Here is a 16,174-nt window from a genome sequence, read left to right as displayed (position 1 = left end):
GTCTTTGGAAATTCAGGTTCAGGAATATGAAGATTAAATAGAGAGCCACAATAACAGCGGGTGCTGTATTTGTACTTTGGTGGCCATGTGACCATGATGAGACCATAATGTGACCATGGTGCTTAGGAGCTTACCAAATGTGCTTTTGCAGCTTCCTGTGCCGAGGGGTGGCTTTAGACCAACATCACAGAGTGGCCACGTTTGACCTCACCACGGAAGCCACCATTCGCTTCTCTGCAGACCGCACACACTTCTACCTGGTGAGTGTATTTTTGTTACAATGTGGCCCGTCTTTGTCCCACTGTGGCCCGACTGCGCTTAACTGGAATTACTGCTCTGTTTTCTTACAGAGTAAGGTCTATCTGATTCCTGCCGAGCAGTTCTCTATGGAGTACGTCAGCCCTCGAGTTCACTGCATCGCTACCCACGGCACCTTCTCTCCAAGCAGGTAACGGTGGCGCCCCCTAGTGGAAGGGCACTGCAAAACATTTAATTCGAAACAGTATCATTAATCCTAAGTGCCGCAGGTCATACCATCCACATCCCTGGCTATAAAGTGCCATAGTGCCACTGGTACTTGTCAAACCTGTGCTTTTTCCTCATCATCCACAGTGGGTCCTGCGTTCCCTCAAGATTCCAGAAGCCATCACAGTCGGTGGTCTTGTCAGAAGGAAGGACTGGATCTATTCCCAACAACATTCCGCTCTCTCAGGGATTTGTCCCATCCTCCCCAGATGGACAGGCTGTTCCATCCCAGCCGGAGACTCTGCCCCCGACTGCTGTTGATTCCACTAGACTGGTCCATTTGCACCCTGTGCAGGTAAGGAGACATAACCCCCATCATATTCCCATCATACAATACGTGTGACTAGAACAGGACCGAACCATCTACCAACTTGTTTTGTTCTGTGTTTTTGTTCTCTCAGTCGGTGGTGGGATACAACGGACAAGTCCAAAGCCCGGGGCGCTATGCATTCATTGTGCACTATTATCAGCCGTCCCACCAAACCTTTGCCATTGAGGTGCGGGTACAAGGCGGGCGCGTCTGGCAAGGTAAGGACAATGCTGTTATTGCAAATATGAGGCCGTGGGGTGCAGTTCGAGGGGATTAATTAGAACATTTTGCTTTTAGGTTCAGCCAACGCTACTTTCTGCCCCCACGGTTACGGCTGCCGCAGTTTAGTAGTGTCGGAGAACCAGGTCGTTCTAGACGTGACGGACAACAATTTCTCCGTGACCATACGTGTTCCAGATGGCAGGATTGTCTGGATAGTAAGTCTGACTCCCGGGATCCATCTTTGTGCAGTTCTTGTTCCTCGGTTTCACCGCCCTAATTGTGGCTTTTCTCTCTGGAAATAGGAATACGTGTTGGTAATTCCAGAGGACAGTTACAGTTCCAGTTATCTGGTGGAAGAACCGCTGGATAAATCCTATCACTTTATCAGCCAGTGCGGAGCCAACAGCTTCCAGAGCAAGTAAGGAGCCCGGGGTGGTAGCCATAGACCCTTGCCGTGTAATTGGGCAGCTGGATAATAACAGTGGTGCCGTAATTAAAAATAAAAAGCAATTACCAAAATTGTTTTCCCTTCCAGCCCTGCCAATAGCAAGTTCTGCAGAGACGCCGCCATCTCCCTCTCTCTTTTTTATAACAATGGTGCCCAGCCTTGTGACTGCCACGAAGCCGGAGCTTTGGGCACTGCCTGTGAACCCCACGGAGGGCAATGCAACTGCCGGCCCAATGTCATTGGCAGAGACTGCTCCCGCTGTGCCACCGGCTATTGGGGATTCCCCAACTGCAGACGTGAGTGCCGATAATGAATATATCCCGGGCGTTACTCCGCTATGGGTCCTGGCTACAATGACGCTTCTCATTCTCTGCCCTGCAGCTTGTGACTGTGGCTCTCGGCTCTGCGATGAGGTGACCGGCCAATGTATCTGCCCCCCCCGCACCATAAAACCAGACTGCGTTGTGTGCCAGCCCCAGGCATTCGGTTGCCATCCTCTGGTTGGCTGTGAGGAGTGCAACTGCTCTCCAACTGGGCTGCAGAACAAGACGGAACCAGGATGCGACATACAGACTGGGCAATGCACGTAAGTCTTCAACTGGAATGAACTTTCCTTGGTTCTGCCCCACGTGCCCCAATGAACGTGCCCCTGAGTACAGACTGCCCTGTGTGTTCAGTTCCATTTCCGATACTCCGTGATTATCTGACACATTAGCTCAGGGATCCGTTCTGTACTGGCGGATTGGCCCAATAAAACCCAGGGAATGCTGCAGCTGTTGCCGTTTTTCCCGTAAGAAATAGAGACCGTGAAATCCAATGCAAAGCTGAAAACCACAGGGCAGGATAACGCGGCCAAGTGCTGAGCGCCATCCTATCAGCAGGGATGGATTTTATTAGTACTGTAAAAACCTCTGTGTAACCATTTGGCACCCATAAATCAACCCTGGCGTCACTGAAACGGGGGGCAGAAACAGTAGTATGGCAGCTCCTACAGATACTCATACATACGAATGTACATATAAAAATACTAGTGTATTGTATTCCAATATACATAATGGTTATTCACCATTAAATGAAACATTTAGTATCATGTACATACTTTGCATTTGGTCTTATTTTGTATGGTTTACGTCTGTTTAGCAGCTCTCCAATTTGGTATTTCATCAGCTCTGGTTGCTAGGGTCTTGTTTACCCTAGCAACAAGACATTGGTTTGAATGAGAGCTGGGACTATGAATAGGAGAGGGGCTGAACTGAAAGATAAGGAATAAAAAGTAACAATAACAATAAAACTGGAGCCTCACAGAGCAATAGGGTTTGGCTGCCGGGGTCAGTTATCCTGTTGCTAGGGCTCCAATTACCTTAGCAACCAGGGAGTAGTTTGATTGAGAGACTGGTATATGAATAGGGGAGGGGCTGAATAAAAAGATAAGTAATAAAAAGTAACAATAACAATAAAACTGGAGCCTCACAGAGCAATAGGTTTTGGCTGCCGGGGTCAGTGACCCCCATTTGAAAGCTGGAAAGAGTCAGAAGAAGAAGGGAAATAATTCAAAAACTATAACAAATAAACAAAGACCAAAAGATTCAAAAACTACAAATAATAAAAAAAAAAACAGGTGAACCACCCCTTTAAGGTATAGAATTAGTGATAAAAAACCCTTAATTTGCTCAATGCCTGTGCAGAAAGATGCCACAAACTAACTATGCTAGCCAGATTCAGCAGGAGAAATTGCCCAAATTGTGCACCATGTCGTGAAACTTGGCCTTTATGCCCTCCACCCTATAGATGCATGCCAAACGTTGTGGGCAGGAGGTGTGAGCGGTGCGCCCCTGGGTTCTACGGCTACCCTGCCTGCCGACCCTGCAACTGCAACCGAGATGGGGTGGAGCTGAGCATCTGCGACCCTGTTACTGGACAATGTCATTGCAAGGTAAGTGATCCCCATGTTCGGTAAATATCTGGGTGGGTTTGAGGTGGACCAAGGTGTGTTTCGGGCCCATCTGCTAGAGGATTCTTGGGCAAAACCAGGTGTCAATTCTGGTTGTTAGAAAGTAGGTCAAGCTTTCAGTTCAGATAAGTGGAAATGGGCCACCAAGGCATCATAACATGAAGAAGGTAAAGACATTGTCAGTACAAGATGTCTTGCAGAGTAGGAATGATGGACTTCTTCAGTTCTGGCAACCTCGGCACATAACTGTGAGCTCCTCGGAGGGACAACGTACCTCGGCTCCAAAGTGTAACTGCCTGTTTTCTTGTGGCCCTTCTAGGAGAACGTTGAAGGCCTGACCTGTGACCATTGCCGCTTGGGCACCTTCTACCTGGATGCCGCTAACCCAAAAGGCTGTACCAGATGCTTCTGTTTTGGAGCCACCGATCGCTGCCACACAGCTTCCAAACATCGAGCAGAGGTAAGCCCAACCCATAGTCCTACAGATTATCCCAACGTATGTTCTCCCAGGCCCCCCGTGTTAAGCGTCTATGTGTTTTCCACAGTTTAGTGATATGAACGGATGGGTGTTGGTGGGTGGAGACCGACAAGAGGTGGAGATTTCTGTCCGCCCAGAGGAAGGGCTCGTTGATGCCAATCTTGAGGATGTTCCTGATGTCTACCAGGAGTTCTACTGGCACGCGCCTCGTTCATACCTGGGAGACCGGGTAAGCCCACACCTTTGCAGTTTCTCCTCTTTGTAAACATTTCTTCAGTTCTCAGTTGTCCATCTTCTTCCTCTTCTCTTTTCTTGCTTTCACTAATTGCTCTTGAAGACCTTATGGTTTAGTAAGTATGGCTTTCCAACGTCTAAACCAAATCCATGATAAACCATAGTTATTTCTAGAACAATTCAGCAGTTACAACCTAATTGAGTGAGGTTGAGTGACCGTTAGGTGCTGCAAAGAGTGTGGAAGAACATTTACTCATTCAGAATATTGATTCCATTGCAGGTTTCATCATATGGTGGATTCCTCCGCTATGAGCTCCATTCCAAAGCAATAAGAGGAGACCAACCCAATATCCCAGTGGAAAGGAGACCAGATATTATTCTGAAGGTATTAGAATTGTCCGGTTATGGGCCAGCCAAAAACCAACGGCCCCAAGGAGTCCTCGCGAGCGGCTTTTAACCAAACCATCATTTCCTTCTATAGGGCAATCAGATGAGCATTGCACATTTGCAGACCAGATACCCAATGTCAGGAGAACATTACCATGGCCGAATACATTTGGTTGAGGTAAGCGTCATTTGGGGTAGCAATTAGGATCTAATACTGATACTTCTCTACTAATACTTCTTAATAGAAGCAGTTTTATCTTGGCCACGTCTGTCTCATTTCGGAGTGTGGGCTCCAGAGCATCAGTAAATAAAAATGCCAACGTGATCGTCTGACTCTTAAGGTTTCATCTGCTTTGTTGGCCCCGTGCAGGGTAACTTTGTCCATGTTCAGACGTACAACCCCGTGTCACGTGAAGAGCTCATGATGGTGTTGGCCAATCTGGAGCAGCTTCTGATCCGAGCTCTGAACTCGCAGTCGTCTTCCTCCGTGTCACTGCGCAGAGTCTTCCTGGACATTGGCCATGAAAGCAGCGTCGGAGTCCGAGCCCCGGAGGTGGAATTGTGCATGTGTCCGGCTAACTACCTGGGCGATTCCTGTCAGGTACCTACACGTTTAATGGCCAATAGAAATCTCACTATCACAGTTCCGATGGTTATTTCAGTGTTTTTTTCCCCTTGTTTTAGGAATGTGCTCCTGGGTATTACAGGGACACCAAAGGTCTTTTCTTGGGCAAGTGTGTACCATGCAACTGTGGTGGTCACTCCGACCAGTGTTTGCCCGGCACAGGCGCTTGTGTGGTAAGTACTTAGGCTTAAGTATATACTCGAGTATATACTCGAGTATAAGCCGATCCGAATATAAGCACAACAAACTCCGGGAACCGGAGGAAGTCACTGGGGGGAGGTGGAGGAAGTAGCTAGGGGGGAAGCCAGAGTGAGCCGCATGGGGGGCAAGCTGGAGGGAGCCGCAGGGGAACCGGAGTAAGTCACTGGGGCGGGGGTGCGCCCAACAAACTCGTTCCATCTTCGAATCCTTATACTCGAGTATAGTTAGTTTTTCAGCACATTTTTGGTGCTGAAAAACTCGGCTTATACTCGATTATATACGGTACCTACATAGACGGTGATTGCTTGGCAACTTCTGTTAGACCTTGTCTCTGCTTTATGTCTCATAGAAATGCCAGCACAATACAGAAGGGGATCGGTGTGAGAGGTGCAAAGATGGATTTGTGTCGAACGGGACAGTGGATGGATCCTTGCAGTGCGTGTCCTGCCCCTGTCCCCTGTCAGTGCCGTCCAACAAGTAAGTGCCCTTCACCTAGATAGACGTATGGCATATCAGTCCAATTCTTTCAGAACCTGAAAGCCGACCTACCATGTCCCGCCTTCTTTTATCTTACAGTTTCGCCATTGGATGTTTTCAAAGAGGCTCCACCTTCCAGTGTCTCTGCAGACTGGGCTACGCCGGTGCCAACTGTGAGAGGTGGGTAATGAGGGAAGAAGGTCCCAAAATGAATGCATTTGGGCAATGTAGATACATATCTACAGTCATTTATCCTTAAATGCCACCTATTGTTTTGTGTTGCTAGGTGTGCACCAGGTTTCTATGGAAACCCCATGGTGATTGGCAGTTCCTGCAAGCCCTGCGACTGCAACGGGAACACCGATTCCAACATGCTTTTCAGCGACTGCGATCCCCTGTTCGGCACCTGTTCCAGTTGTATGTTTAACACGGCCGGGACGCATTGCGAAGTGTGCGCTCCCGGGTTCTACGGAGATGCAGTGAGAGCCAAAAACTGCACCAGTAAGAATCTGTCTTTAATTACGTAGAAGTCTGAAGATATTGGAGTGTTGGCATTAGTTTCTTCCACAAGTTGGTAGGGAACACATGCCGAGATATCTCAGGCTTTGGGGAACAGAGGCAAAATGCAACAAATCTGTATTGTGGCTTGAAATTTAGGGTGCAGGTTGCACCCTCGACAAACATGGGCATCATATGGGCTGGCCGTATAGTTTTACAGCCCTCAACTGCACCGTTGGGAGAATGGGCCGTGATTAACGAGAGCGATATGTTCTGTATTGCAGGGTGCGACTGCTCGCCGTGTGGAACCCAATCATGTGATTCCAGGACTGGAAGATGTTCCTGCAGACCTGGCGTGACGGGGTCTCGCTGTGACCGCTGTGAGGTAAATTCATGCCGCCTTGCCATAAGAACACACAAACACTGGCGCAAACCCACAACCGATATGGGTCCCTTAGATCGATTCTGCAGATAATTGGCCCATGTAGGGGCACTACCGACGGGCCTGCCCGACCGACATCTGGCCTGAAATCGCCCAGATCTCGATCGGGCAGGTTAGAAAATCTAGTCGGATCGGGGACCTCATCGGCTCGTTGATGCGGTCCCTGGACCGAATTTTGCTATGCCCGTCGTTATCCTGGATTCTCCCGATATTGCCCACCCGTAGGTGGGGATATCGGGAGAAGATCCACTCGCTTGACAACATCTGCCCGTGTATGGGGACCTTTATAGGGTGAAGGCAAACCCATGGTCCCTTTGTCCCCAGTAATATAGAAGAGAGCTATGGAATCTGATTGGATGAGCGCAGCTCTTCTTAGTTCTCACTCTGCTCCATGTCTCCTCCTGCAGGAAGGGTACTATGGCTACAATGGATGCTCTGGCTGCCACAAATGCTCCTGTGCCGCGGGTTCGGCCAGCGCCAGGTGTGACCCTGTGAGCGGTCAGTGCCTCTGTCTTCCAGGGATTACCGGCGCTCAATGCCAGCAATGTGCCCCGGGGTACTGGGGGTTCAGCCCAAGTGGTTGCACAAGTAAGTGACGTTGCTTGCAGAACTTTAACTCTTCATGGCACACAATATGCGATACCCTCATACTGGTATGTTTCTTTGGCAGAGTGTCACTGTAAAGGTGGCTCCTGTGACCCACGAACGGGCGAGTGCCAGTGCAGCGACGGACTGACCGGGAAGCAGTGCGACACCTGTAGCCGCCAATATGAGATCCCCGTCAGCCACGGGCCAGACATTCTGAAATGCGAGCGTGAGTAACTCTCCTGCTCTGTGGCATCTGAATTCGGATCTAGTGAGGGCCCCCTGATTGCCCACCTGTATAAGCTACTAAATTGAAATAGACAATGTGCTGTGGTGCCTGGGGGAAGCAGTTTTGGTTGCTCCTCTCTTTGTGCTCAGGAGATTGTATACTGTGCAGAATGAGGTGCAAAAGCAACTCCTTCCCTGGGGGGTGAGGTAGTAGTTCAGCTTTAGGTGCTGCAGGGGAATGTTTAACCCTAACCCCCATCCAATCATATCACCTACACGTGGGTCTCATTCTCCTTCCTTTCTCTCTCGATGCAGCCTGTGACAGCTGCGTGGTGACCTTGCTGGAAGATCTCGATCGAAATGGCCATTTCCTCCCCGGCATCGGTGACCAACTTGCCAACCTGAGTGTCAGCGCCATCGCCTGGAACCATCTCAGCGCCCTCAACACCTCCATCGCCAATCTGACGGTAGGGGACTTGTCCATGATGGCTCATTTTGTGTTGCGTTGTCTATGGCCATTTCTTACTATGGTTGCTGTGATTTGCAGGAGCTCTGGCTTCAGTACCAGGGCACAATTAATGGCATAAAGGATAAGGCCGATGACATGGAAGATCACAGTATCAGCCTTGCACAGGATCTAGATGCCCTGCAGGACAAGGTGAGGTTGCACATTCTGCTTCCACCAGCAGGGGGAGATGTAACAAAGGGAAAAATACTGTATAATGGGTTTATCTGTCTATATGAGTTGATTTGGTAAATTTAAACTCATAGATTCTAATAAAACAGCGCCCCTGGTGGTCGAATATAAGTGGCAGAAGGCTTGCTAGCTTTGGAACTATGCCCCACTCAAAAAACCCCTTTCCTTTGCAGGTGAATATGACAAACAGGACAGCCATCAGCGTGCAAAGGGCAACTAAAAACACCCATCAGCGGGCCGGAGACCTGCTCAACAAAGTGCAGACGCTTTGCAACGTTACTCAGGGTAAGAGACAAGTGATATCTTTTATCTGGAAGGGAGAGCGACTTGCCTCCTGGTAGACATTGTGTACAACTCCCAGAATGCCCTGACAACAGAAGGATGCTGGGAGCTGTACAGTATCATTTATAGCTGAAGGAAGGACGTTCTTTAATCCTTTACAACCCAACGTTGAATACGAATGTCAGGCTCTTCCCACCCGTCGTCCTATTCCACTGTCCTTCTATTGTGCATAGCGCGCCAATGGGTTATATGGAGCTGCCATACTTGTCTCCTAGGAATGGTGGAACAGCTGAAGAAAATCGGATCGTCCAGCAGCAGCAACGTCACCTCCACCGAGGAGTTCCGGCGGATCATGTCCGAGGTGGAACGCATGATGAGGGAGCTGAGAGCCAGGGATTTCCAGCACCCAAGTCACCTGGCGAGGAAGGAGTACAACGAAAGCATAAAACGTGAGCAGCTGAAGGGTTAATGCTGGCACCGAATGTCCCGTTTTAATATTCCATACATATATAATGCCTCAAGGCTGAACTAGTTGATAGATAATCCTAACTAAGAAGCTTTATTTGATGCTCTTTTAAAAGAATAGCTAGAACATTAAAGCTCAAAGGGTAAGTTCATCATTATGGATATAGCCTCAGGGGTATCAGGGAGTTTCTTGCCCTAACTCCCACCAACTCATATTAATGTACTTTCCCTCTATGCCCAGTGTTGAATCGGGTAAAGGCAGAACTTGTCAGCAGCCAACAGACGAACCAGGAGCTTCTCAGTGAGACCAAGCGGAGGCTGGATACCTACAGCTCGGAAGTCATGGATCTACGAGATGCTCTTAACGAGGCCGTGAACAAGACCCGACAGACAGAGGATCTCAACAGCATTAACCAAAATACTCTGGAGGAATATCTGGTAGGTCCATAGCGCAGTGGTTCACAAGCCCAGAGCAGTGGCTTGAGATGCCCAGCCTCACAGCCACCTAGGGCGAGAATGTCTACTTGCTCTTGATAGTCCAGGGTGCTGAGCCTTAAGGTCAGATAGGGTGAACACATTTGGCACCCTAGGCATTCTTGGAAACATGGATAAATGGCTGATAAAGCATTGTTTTATATATCTGTAACTTGTTATGGGAAAAAAGAATGGGTCGTGATCAAATGTTGGTCTTCAAAGAAGTTGCTTGAAGCTTTGAAGGACCTACAGCTTTGGGTATGAAAATGTATTTTAATGTAATTGTGTTAATGTATGTGTTACTGATACCCCTTTGCCCCTTACATTCTGAAGCTAAAAGTCAGTGACCTGAAGAAACAGCACAGTGAGTTGGTGTCGGCAATAAAGATGGCGGAGGACGCCCTTGTGCAAGTGTCTGATCTTCTACAAACGATGGAAAACCTGAAGGAGGTAAGAGGAGACTAATAAACTATGAGTCTTAGAAGCCCCATCAGTTGCAGGGGCCATGAGGTGCGGGGGATAACAGGCTCACCTCTATTTTCAGGAATATGAGAAGCTGGCGGCGGGCCTCGACGGAGCACGGGGGTCTCTGATAGAAAAGGGAAAGAAGTTCTCTCCAGCGAGCAGCAAGATCCCTATAGTGGAGAAGGCCGAGATGCACGCAAAGGATTTAGGGCAACTGGCAAAGGCCTTGTTTAGGTGAGGGTATATTACAATATGGCCTTCAGGTGTTGGACAACACTAATATCTTGTCTTCATCTTGCCCTACTGTCTCCATCTTGTACTACAGTCTCCATCTTTGTCCTACTATCTCCATCTTGCCCTACTGTCTCCATCTTGCCCTACTGTCTCCATCTTGTCCTACTGTCTTCCATCTTGCCCTACTGTCTCCATCTTGCCCTACTGTCCTCATCTTGCCCTACTGTCTCCCTCTTGCCCTACTGTCTCCCTCTTGCCCTACTGTCTCCATCTTGTCCTACTGTCTCCATCTTGCCCTACTGTCTCCATCTTGTCCTACTGTCTCCATCTTGCCCTACTGTCTCCATCTTGCCCTACTGTCCCCATCTTGCCCCACTGTCTCCATCTTGCCCCACTGTCTCCATCTTGCCCTACTGTCTCCATCTTGCCCTACTGTCCTCATCTTGCCCTACTGTCCTCATCTTGCCCTACTGTCTCCATCTTCTTCTACTGTCCTCATGTTGCCCTAGTGTCCTTATCTTGCCCTACTGTCTCCATCTTGCCCTACTGTCCCCATCTTGCCCCACTGTCTCCATCTTGCCCCACTGTCTCCATCTTGCCCTACTGTCCTCATCTTGCCCTACTGTCCTCATCTTGCCCTACTGTCCTCATCTTGCCCTACTGTCTCCATCTTCTTCTACTGTCCTCATGTTGCCCTAGTGTCCTTATCTTGCCCTACTACTGCAGTCTTGCTTTACTGTCTCCGCCTTTGTCCACTGTCTTCAACTTGGCCTATCATCACCATATTGCCCTACAGTTTTTATCTTGCACTACTACAGATGTTTTGCCCAACTATCTCCATCTTCCCTTACTGTTGCCATCTTGCCTCACTGTCCCTATCTGTCACCACTTTGCCCTGCTACTCTTGATATCCACCATTCTTCCTACCTATAACCTCAGCTGTGTAGTTTTAGTATGTGTTGGAGCAGGGGGTAACTTTCCCATTTGCACCCTGTAATTACAGTTCTTGTTATCACTGTCTCATATTGCAACACCTACTTTTATCCCAGTGCTATTGGGGATGCCAATCAAGACGGTTATATCCAGAAAGCCATCAATGCCTCCGACGCCTACTCCACTATTATCGATGCCGTGAAACAGGCAGAAAAGGCAGCTAAAGAGGCCAGTCGAGTGGCCGGGGATGCAGTAAAGGTGGGTGGTGCGACTATATTCCATTGAATCTCCATACGCAGTCTTTTCCCATTGACATCTCAAACTGAGAGAATCCAGGGGTGACAGGTTTTACTTATTAATGAAGTAATTCATTCCAGGATCCGCATTATCATGTAGAGTAGGCGAATAAGATTTATTAGGTCTCTTGCTTTCTGCTTTCAACCTTTTTTTTGCCCAAGTAATCATTTTCGGTGCTTCGGATTTATATCTGGCTGTTCTTGTTTCCTTTCAATAGAATATCTTAAATGAGGAGCTTGGCAAGAAAGGCAAAGAACTGAAGCAGAAGAGCTCTCAGCTAGGGGACTCCGCCAGAGCTGCCGAGGATGAATTAAGCCAAGGTGAGATAAGGGCTGACACGGAGGCTCTGGAGAATACTTAATCATTGAACTAATAATAAGTGCAGCCAGTGCGTGGGGGCATTTCAGTACATTACTCTGGAAGAATGCTGAATTGTCTTTTCGCACAACTCATCATGCTGCAATGGTCACCCAGGGTAGATAGAATTAAGGTCCCCATACACGGGCCGATTGTAGCTGCCGATATGGGTCCCTTGGACTGATTCGGCAGCTTATCGGCCCGTGTAGGGGCAGAAACGAGGGGCCTGCCCGACCGATATCTGGCCTGAAATTGGGCAGATATCAATCGGGCAGGTTAAAAGATTCAGTCAGATTGGGGACCGCATTGGATCGTTGATGCGGCCCCCGAAACGACTGCCCCATTGCCGCCAATATAATTAGATCGTTTGGCATTAGCCTACACGTTCCCCGATATCGCCCACCCGTAGGTGGGGATATCGGGTGAAGATCCGTCAAGCGAGCGAATCTTAACGTGTATGGGGACCTTTAGGCCAAACCAAAAAACGGACCGTCTATTTTTTGGGTTTTTTTTGTTATCAGTCACAAGCTGACCTCCCCTCTCTTTCAGATGTGCAGAGTAAACTGCAGGAGGCCAAGACCAAGCTTCAAAAAAACAAAGCAAATAAAGAGAAAGTCAAGGCCGATCTGCAGTCTATCATGGACAAAATCAGCATGACTCGAGGTAGGGTTCCTGGCAATGTTTCCTTCACAGCAAAATCGGCTTCTCCTCATTCTGCTGCAGGTCCAACAGAGAAGGGGGCAGGGCCGCCATCAGAAATCACGGGGCCCCTCACAAAAAAAATTTCTGGGCCCCCCTCCCACCAGTACAAAGGACTCACAGATATGAGACATTGTTAGCCAGCAGGGCCCCCATAATACATTGGTAGCCAGCAGGGCCCCCCCTAATACATTGTTAGCCAGCAGGGCCCCCCTAATGCATTGGTAGCCAGCTGTGCCCCCCCAGTACACTTGGTAGCCAGCTGTGCCCCCCAGTACATTTGGTAGCCAGCTGTGCCCCCCCAGTACATTTGGTAGCCATCTGTGCCCCCCCAGTACATTGGTAGCCAGCTTAGCCCCCCTTCCCCAAGTACATTGGTAGCCAGCTGTGCCCCCCTTGCCCCAGTACATTGGTAGCCAGCTGTGCCCCCCTTCCCCCAGTACATTGGTAGCCAGCTGTGCCCCCCTTGCCCCAGTACATTGGTAGCCAGCTGTGCCCCCCTTCCCCCAGTACATTGGTCGCCAGCTGTGCCCCCTCTTGCCCCAGTACATTGGTAGCCAGCTGTGCCCCCCTTCCCCCAGTACATTGGTAGCCAGCTGTGCCCCCCTTACCCCAGTACATTGGTAGCCAGCTGTGCCCCCCTTGCCCCAGTACATTGGTAGCCAGCTGTGCCCCCCTTCCCCCAGTACATTGGTCGCCAGCTGTGCCCCCTCTTGCCCCAGTACATTGGTAGCCAGCTGTGCCCCCCTTCCCCCAGTACATTGGTAGCCAGCTTTGCCCCCCTTCCCCAAGTACATTGGTAGCCAGCTGTGCCCCCCTTCCCCCAGTACATTGGTAGCCAGCTGTGCCCCCTTCCCCCAGTACATTGGTAGCCAGCTGTGCCCCCCTTGCCCCAGTACATTGGTAGCCAGCTGTGCCCCCCTTGCCCCAGTACATTGGTAGCCAGCTGTGCCCCCCTTGCCCCAGTACATTGGTAGCCAGCTGTGCCCCCCCTTGCCCCAGTACATTGGTAGCCAGCTGTGCCCCCCTTCCCCAGTACATTGGTAGCCAGCTGTGCCCCCCTTGCCCCAGTACATTGGTAGCCAGCTGTGCCCCCCTTCCCCCAGTACATTGGTAGCCAGCTGTGCCCCCCCTTGCCCCAGTACATTGGTAGCCAGCTGTGCCCCCCTTCCCCCAGTACATTGGTAGCCAGCTGTGCCCCCCCTTCCCCCAGTACATTGGTAGCCAGCTGTGCCCCCCTTCCCCCAGTACATTGGTAGCCAGCTTTGCCCCACTTCCCCAAGTACATTGGTAGCCAGCTTTGCCCCCCTTCCCCCAGTACATTGGTAGCCAGCATCTTGTTGTTCGTCGTCGGCAGCGGCGGCTTCGCGCTCCTCAGGCAAGGCCCTCCCTGCATGACACCTCGGCGCTTCTGAGTGCCGGCAGAAGACAGGCCCTTTTATAAGGTTGCGCCCCGTGCGTACTGACGTGATGTACGCACGGGGCGCGACCAATAGGATCACCCGCTGACCACCAATGACAGGGCCCGGAATCGATTTAAGGGGGCCCGAGCTACTAAGAAAACTTTAGCACGGCCGGGCCCCCTTTTAAAGTTAAAATCGTCTGGGCCCGGGACAGCTGTACCCCCTGTGCCCCCCTGATGGCGGCCCTGGAAGGGGGTATTGCATTCCGTGTGCTAGATCTTCCTCAGGTCTATGGAAATGAATTAGGATGAGGAAGAGAACAAGTGAAGCAGGAAGAAAAGGCTTTTGGTAGAGCTTAACGGTGAAATCAGCAAATACCCAATTCTTGGGGGTAGTTTTGAGGAAGGGCTCAACCACAGAGGTGCGAAACAGCACCCATTGACCTTCAATGCATTTCATTTTTTTCATCCCTAATGAGGGTAATTTAGACCCGTCTGGTCTAAAAAAAAGAAACCTCGCTATAGTGATGAGAGATAGACTTGAGGCAAGAGAGAGTATTTTGGAGGAGAACTTGCCATAGAGTTGACTCTGATGTCTTTAAAATACATGGAGGAAGAGTGGTGTGTAGGAACTGACCACAGAATGGTCTGGTTTGGTCTAATTGACATGAGGGAAGGGTTGCAATGTGGAGAAAGATATGATTATGGAAAGAGTTTTATTTCCATGGCCAATGCTGATCAGGTATGTAGTCAGACCATACAGGCTGCAACTGGCATTGCTGTGAGTCTGTGGATTTGAACCTTTAGGGAAATAATAATAATAATAATAATAATAATAGTCTCCCGTTAAGAAGATAAGTGGAACCTAAACCAATGGGCATCTAACTTTTGATATTCAGGAAAGATCTGTGTTGATGTTACAGATAACGTTACCGATGACATAACGAGCGCCAAGTTTAAGGCCGCAGAGGCAAATGACACGGCCAACAGAGTGGAAGACTCGCTGATCGACATCAAGAAGAACCTCGAGTCATGGAAAGAAAAGTATGGCAACTTGCAGAATGAAGATGTGTCAGAGGCCATCGAGGAAGCAAAAACGTCTGGTGAGAGAAGCGTTGGTGGACTTCCCAACAGAAACCCCATACGTCTTCTCTTTAACCAACAGAATAACCTTCTTTTATTGTTTTTTTTTTCCTTAAGTCTCCGATCTGGTCAACACGATTCCACTGCTGCTGGATAAAGTCAACCAACTGGAGAACCGCCAAACTCAGAACAACAGCATCTCGGACAGTATCAGTCGCATCCGGGAGCTCATTTCCCAAGCCAGAGATGCGGCCAGCAAGGTCAGAGCTGCAGATGGGGGGAATGGGGGCAGGAGAAGGAATTTACTGGTTTCCTGATTAATTAACTCCATTCTACAATAATTTTCATGTGGCTTTAACATTATTTACTTTTATACATATAAAGTTCGGGAAGACTGCTAGTAAACCAATGGTATGGTTTGCACACTGGGTTAGGAACCATGATCTGGTATGGTAGTCGTATACTGGTTTATAAATGGTCTTCCCAATCTACATGCTCGGGGCATTGGCATCTACCCACACTTTTTATGTAGCGAGTTCTATGCCCACAGGTCATTTGTGTTGATCATTATTGGTTCGTTATCCCAGATTTTTGGTAACTAAATTCAATTTGTGTTGGAATTCAGAACTTCTACATGAATATTAGCAGGTCGTTAATACGAGTGCGCTCTTCTCATCTGCTCTTGTGTAGGTCAAGGTCCCGGTAAAATTTAATGGAAGTTCCGGGGTGCAAATGCGCACCCCTAGCAATGTTCCAGATCTTGCCGCTTACACCTCGCTGAAGTTACACATCCAGAACCCAGAGCCCACTAAGAAGAAGCGACAAGCAGATACAGAGCAGGGGAGATTTGTCCTCTTCCTTGGCCACAAAGATGTAAGTCCTCTGAGAACTTGGGGAGGGGGGGTCCGTTTGTATTTATTACATTCTTCATTAAAAGTAAAAGAAAGCTATAGGGGTCACAAGACTGCGAGTTGCCCTACACTGTTGAGTTACTTCTGAAATTTTGTAGGTAAAATCAGATGCAACCTAAGCTCAAGCTAAGGTGCCCATACACCTTCAGATCCGATGTCGTCAAGCGAGCGGATCTTCTCCCGATATCCCCCACCTACGGGTGGGCAATATCGGGAGAATCCAGGCTAATTCAATCGTTTGGCCCTGGGGCCAAAAGATCTAAT

The 16,174-nt window shown here is 49.3% G+C and overlaps 1 protein-coding gene across 3 annotated transcripts in view; it reads left to right on the top strand.

The window, feature by feature from the left end:
• lama5 (laminin subunit alpha 5) overlaps positions 1 to 16,174 on the top strand; it is an 83,880-nt gene that overhangs the window by 57,361 nt on the left and 10,345 nt on the right. For all 3 annotated transcript variants that reach the window (XM_018097871.2, XM_012952648.3, XM_012952647.3), the window contains 34 exons: positions 152 to 260; positions 351 to 448; positions 613 to 820; positions 927 to 1,053; positions 1,133 to 1,272; positions 1,360 to 1,475; positions 1,593 to 1,801; positions 1,887 to 2,091; positions 3,294 to 3,438; positions 3,776 to 3,916; positions 4,002 to 4,163; positions 4,449 to 4,553; positions 4,650 to 4,733; positions 4,926 to 5,156; positions 5,240 to 5,353; positions 5,731 to 5,858; positions 5,958 to 6,038; positions 6,145 to 6,359; positions 6,641 to 6,741; positions 7,206 to 7,386; positions 7,469 to 7,612; positions 7,927 to 8,078; positions 8,159 to 8,269; positions 8,482 to 8,593; positions 8,866 to 9,039; positions 9,297 to 9,493; positions 9,863 to 9,979; positions 10,074 to 10,228; positions 11,278 to 11,419; positions 11,676 to 11,778; positions 12,365 to 12,478; positions 14,840 to 15,019; positions 15,117 to 15,259; positions 15,690 to 15,872. In XM_018097871.2, the coding sequence (XP_017953360.2) occupies positions 152 to 260; positions 351 to 448; positions 613 to 820; positions 927 to 1,053; positions 1,133 to 1,272; positions 1,360 to 1,475; positions 1,593 to 1,801; positions 1,887 to 2,091; positions 3,294 to 3,438; positions 3,776 to 3,916; positions 4,002 to 4,163; positions 4,449 to 4,553; positions 4,650 to 4,733; positions 4,926 to 5,156; positions 5,240 to 5,353; positions 5,731 to 5,858; positions 5,958 to 6,038; positions 6,145 to 6,359; positions 6,641 to 6,741; positions 7,206 to 7,386; positions 7,469 to 7,612; positions 7,927 to 8,078; positions 8,159 to 8,269; positions 8,482 to 8,593; positions 8,866 to 9,039; positions 9,297 to 9,493; positions 9,863 to 9,979; positions 10,074 to 10,228; positions 11,278 to 11,419; positions 11,676 to 11,778; positions 12,365 to 12,478; positions 14,840 to 15,019; positions 15,117 to 15,259; positions 15,690 to 15,872 (4,927 nt within the window). The remainder of the gene's footprint in view (positions 1 to 151; positions 261 to 350; positions 449 to 612; positions 821 to 926; positions 1,054 to 1,132; positions 1,273 to 1,359; positions 1,476 to 1,592; positions 1,802 to 1,886; positions 2,092 to 3,293; positions 3,439 to 3,775; positions 3,917 to 4,001; positions 4,164 to 4,448; positions 4,554 to 4,649; positions 4,734 to 4,925; positions 5,157 to 5,239; positions 5,354 to 5,730; positions 5,859 to 5,957; positions 6,039 to 6,144; positions 6,360 to 6,640; positions 6,742 to 7,205; positions 7,387 to 7,468; positions 7,613 to 7,926; positions 8,079 to 8,158; positions 8,270 to 8,481; positions 8,594 to 8,865; positions 9,040 to 9,296; positions 9,494 to 9,862; positions 9,980 to 10,073; positions 10,229 to 11,277; positions 11,420 to 11,675; positions 11,779 to 12,364; positions 12,479 to 14,839; positions 15,020 to 15,116; positions 15,260 to 15,689; positions 15,873 to 16,174) is intronic.

Source organism: Xenopus tropicalis, chromosome 10 (genome assembly GCF_000004195.4).
Source record: "Xenopus tropicalis strain Nigerian chromosome 10, UCB_Xtro_10.0, whole genome shotgun sequence".
Lineage (NCBI taxonomy): Eukaryota > Metazoa > Chordata > Amphibia > Anura > Pipidae > Xenopus > Xenopus tropicalis.
This window is presented reverse-complemented; position numbering and strand designations above follow the sequence as displayed.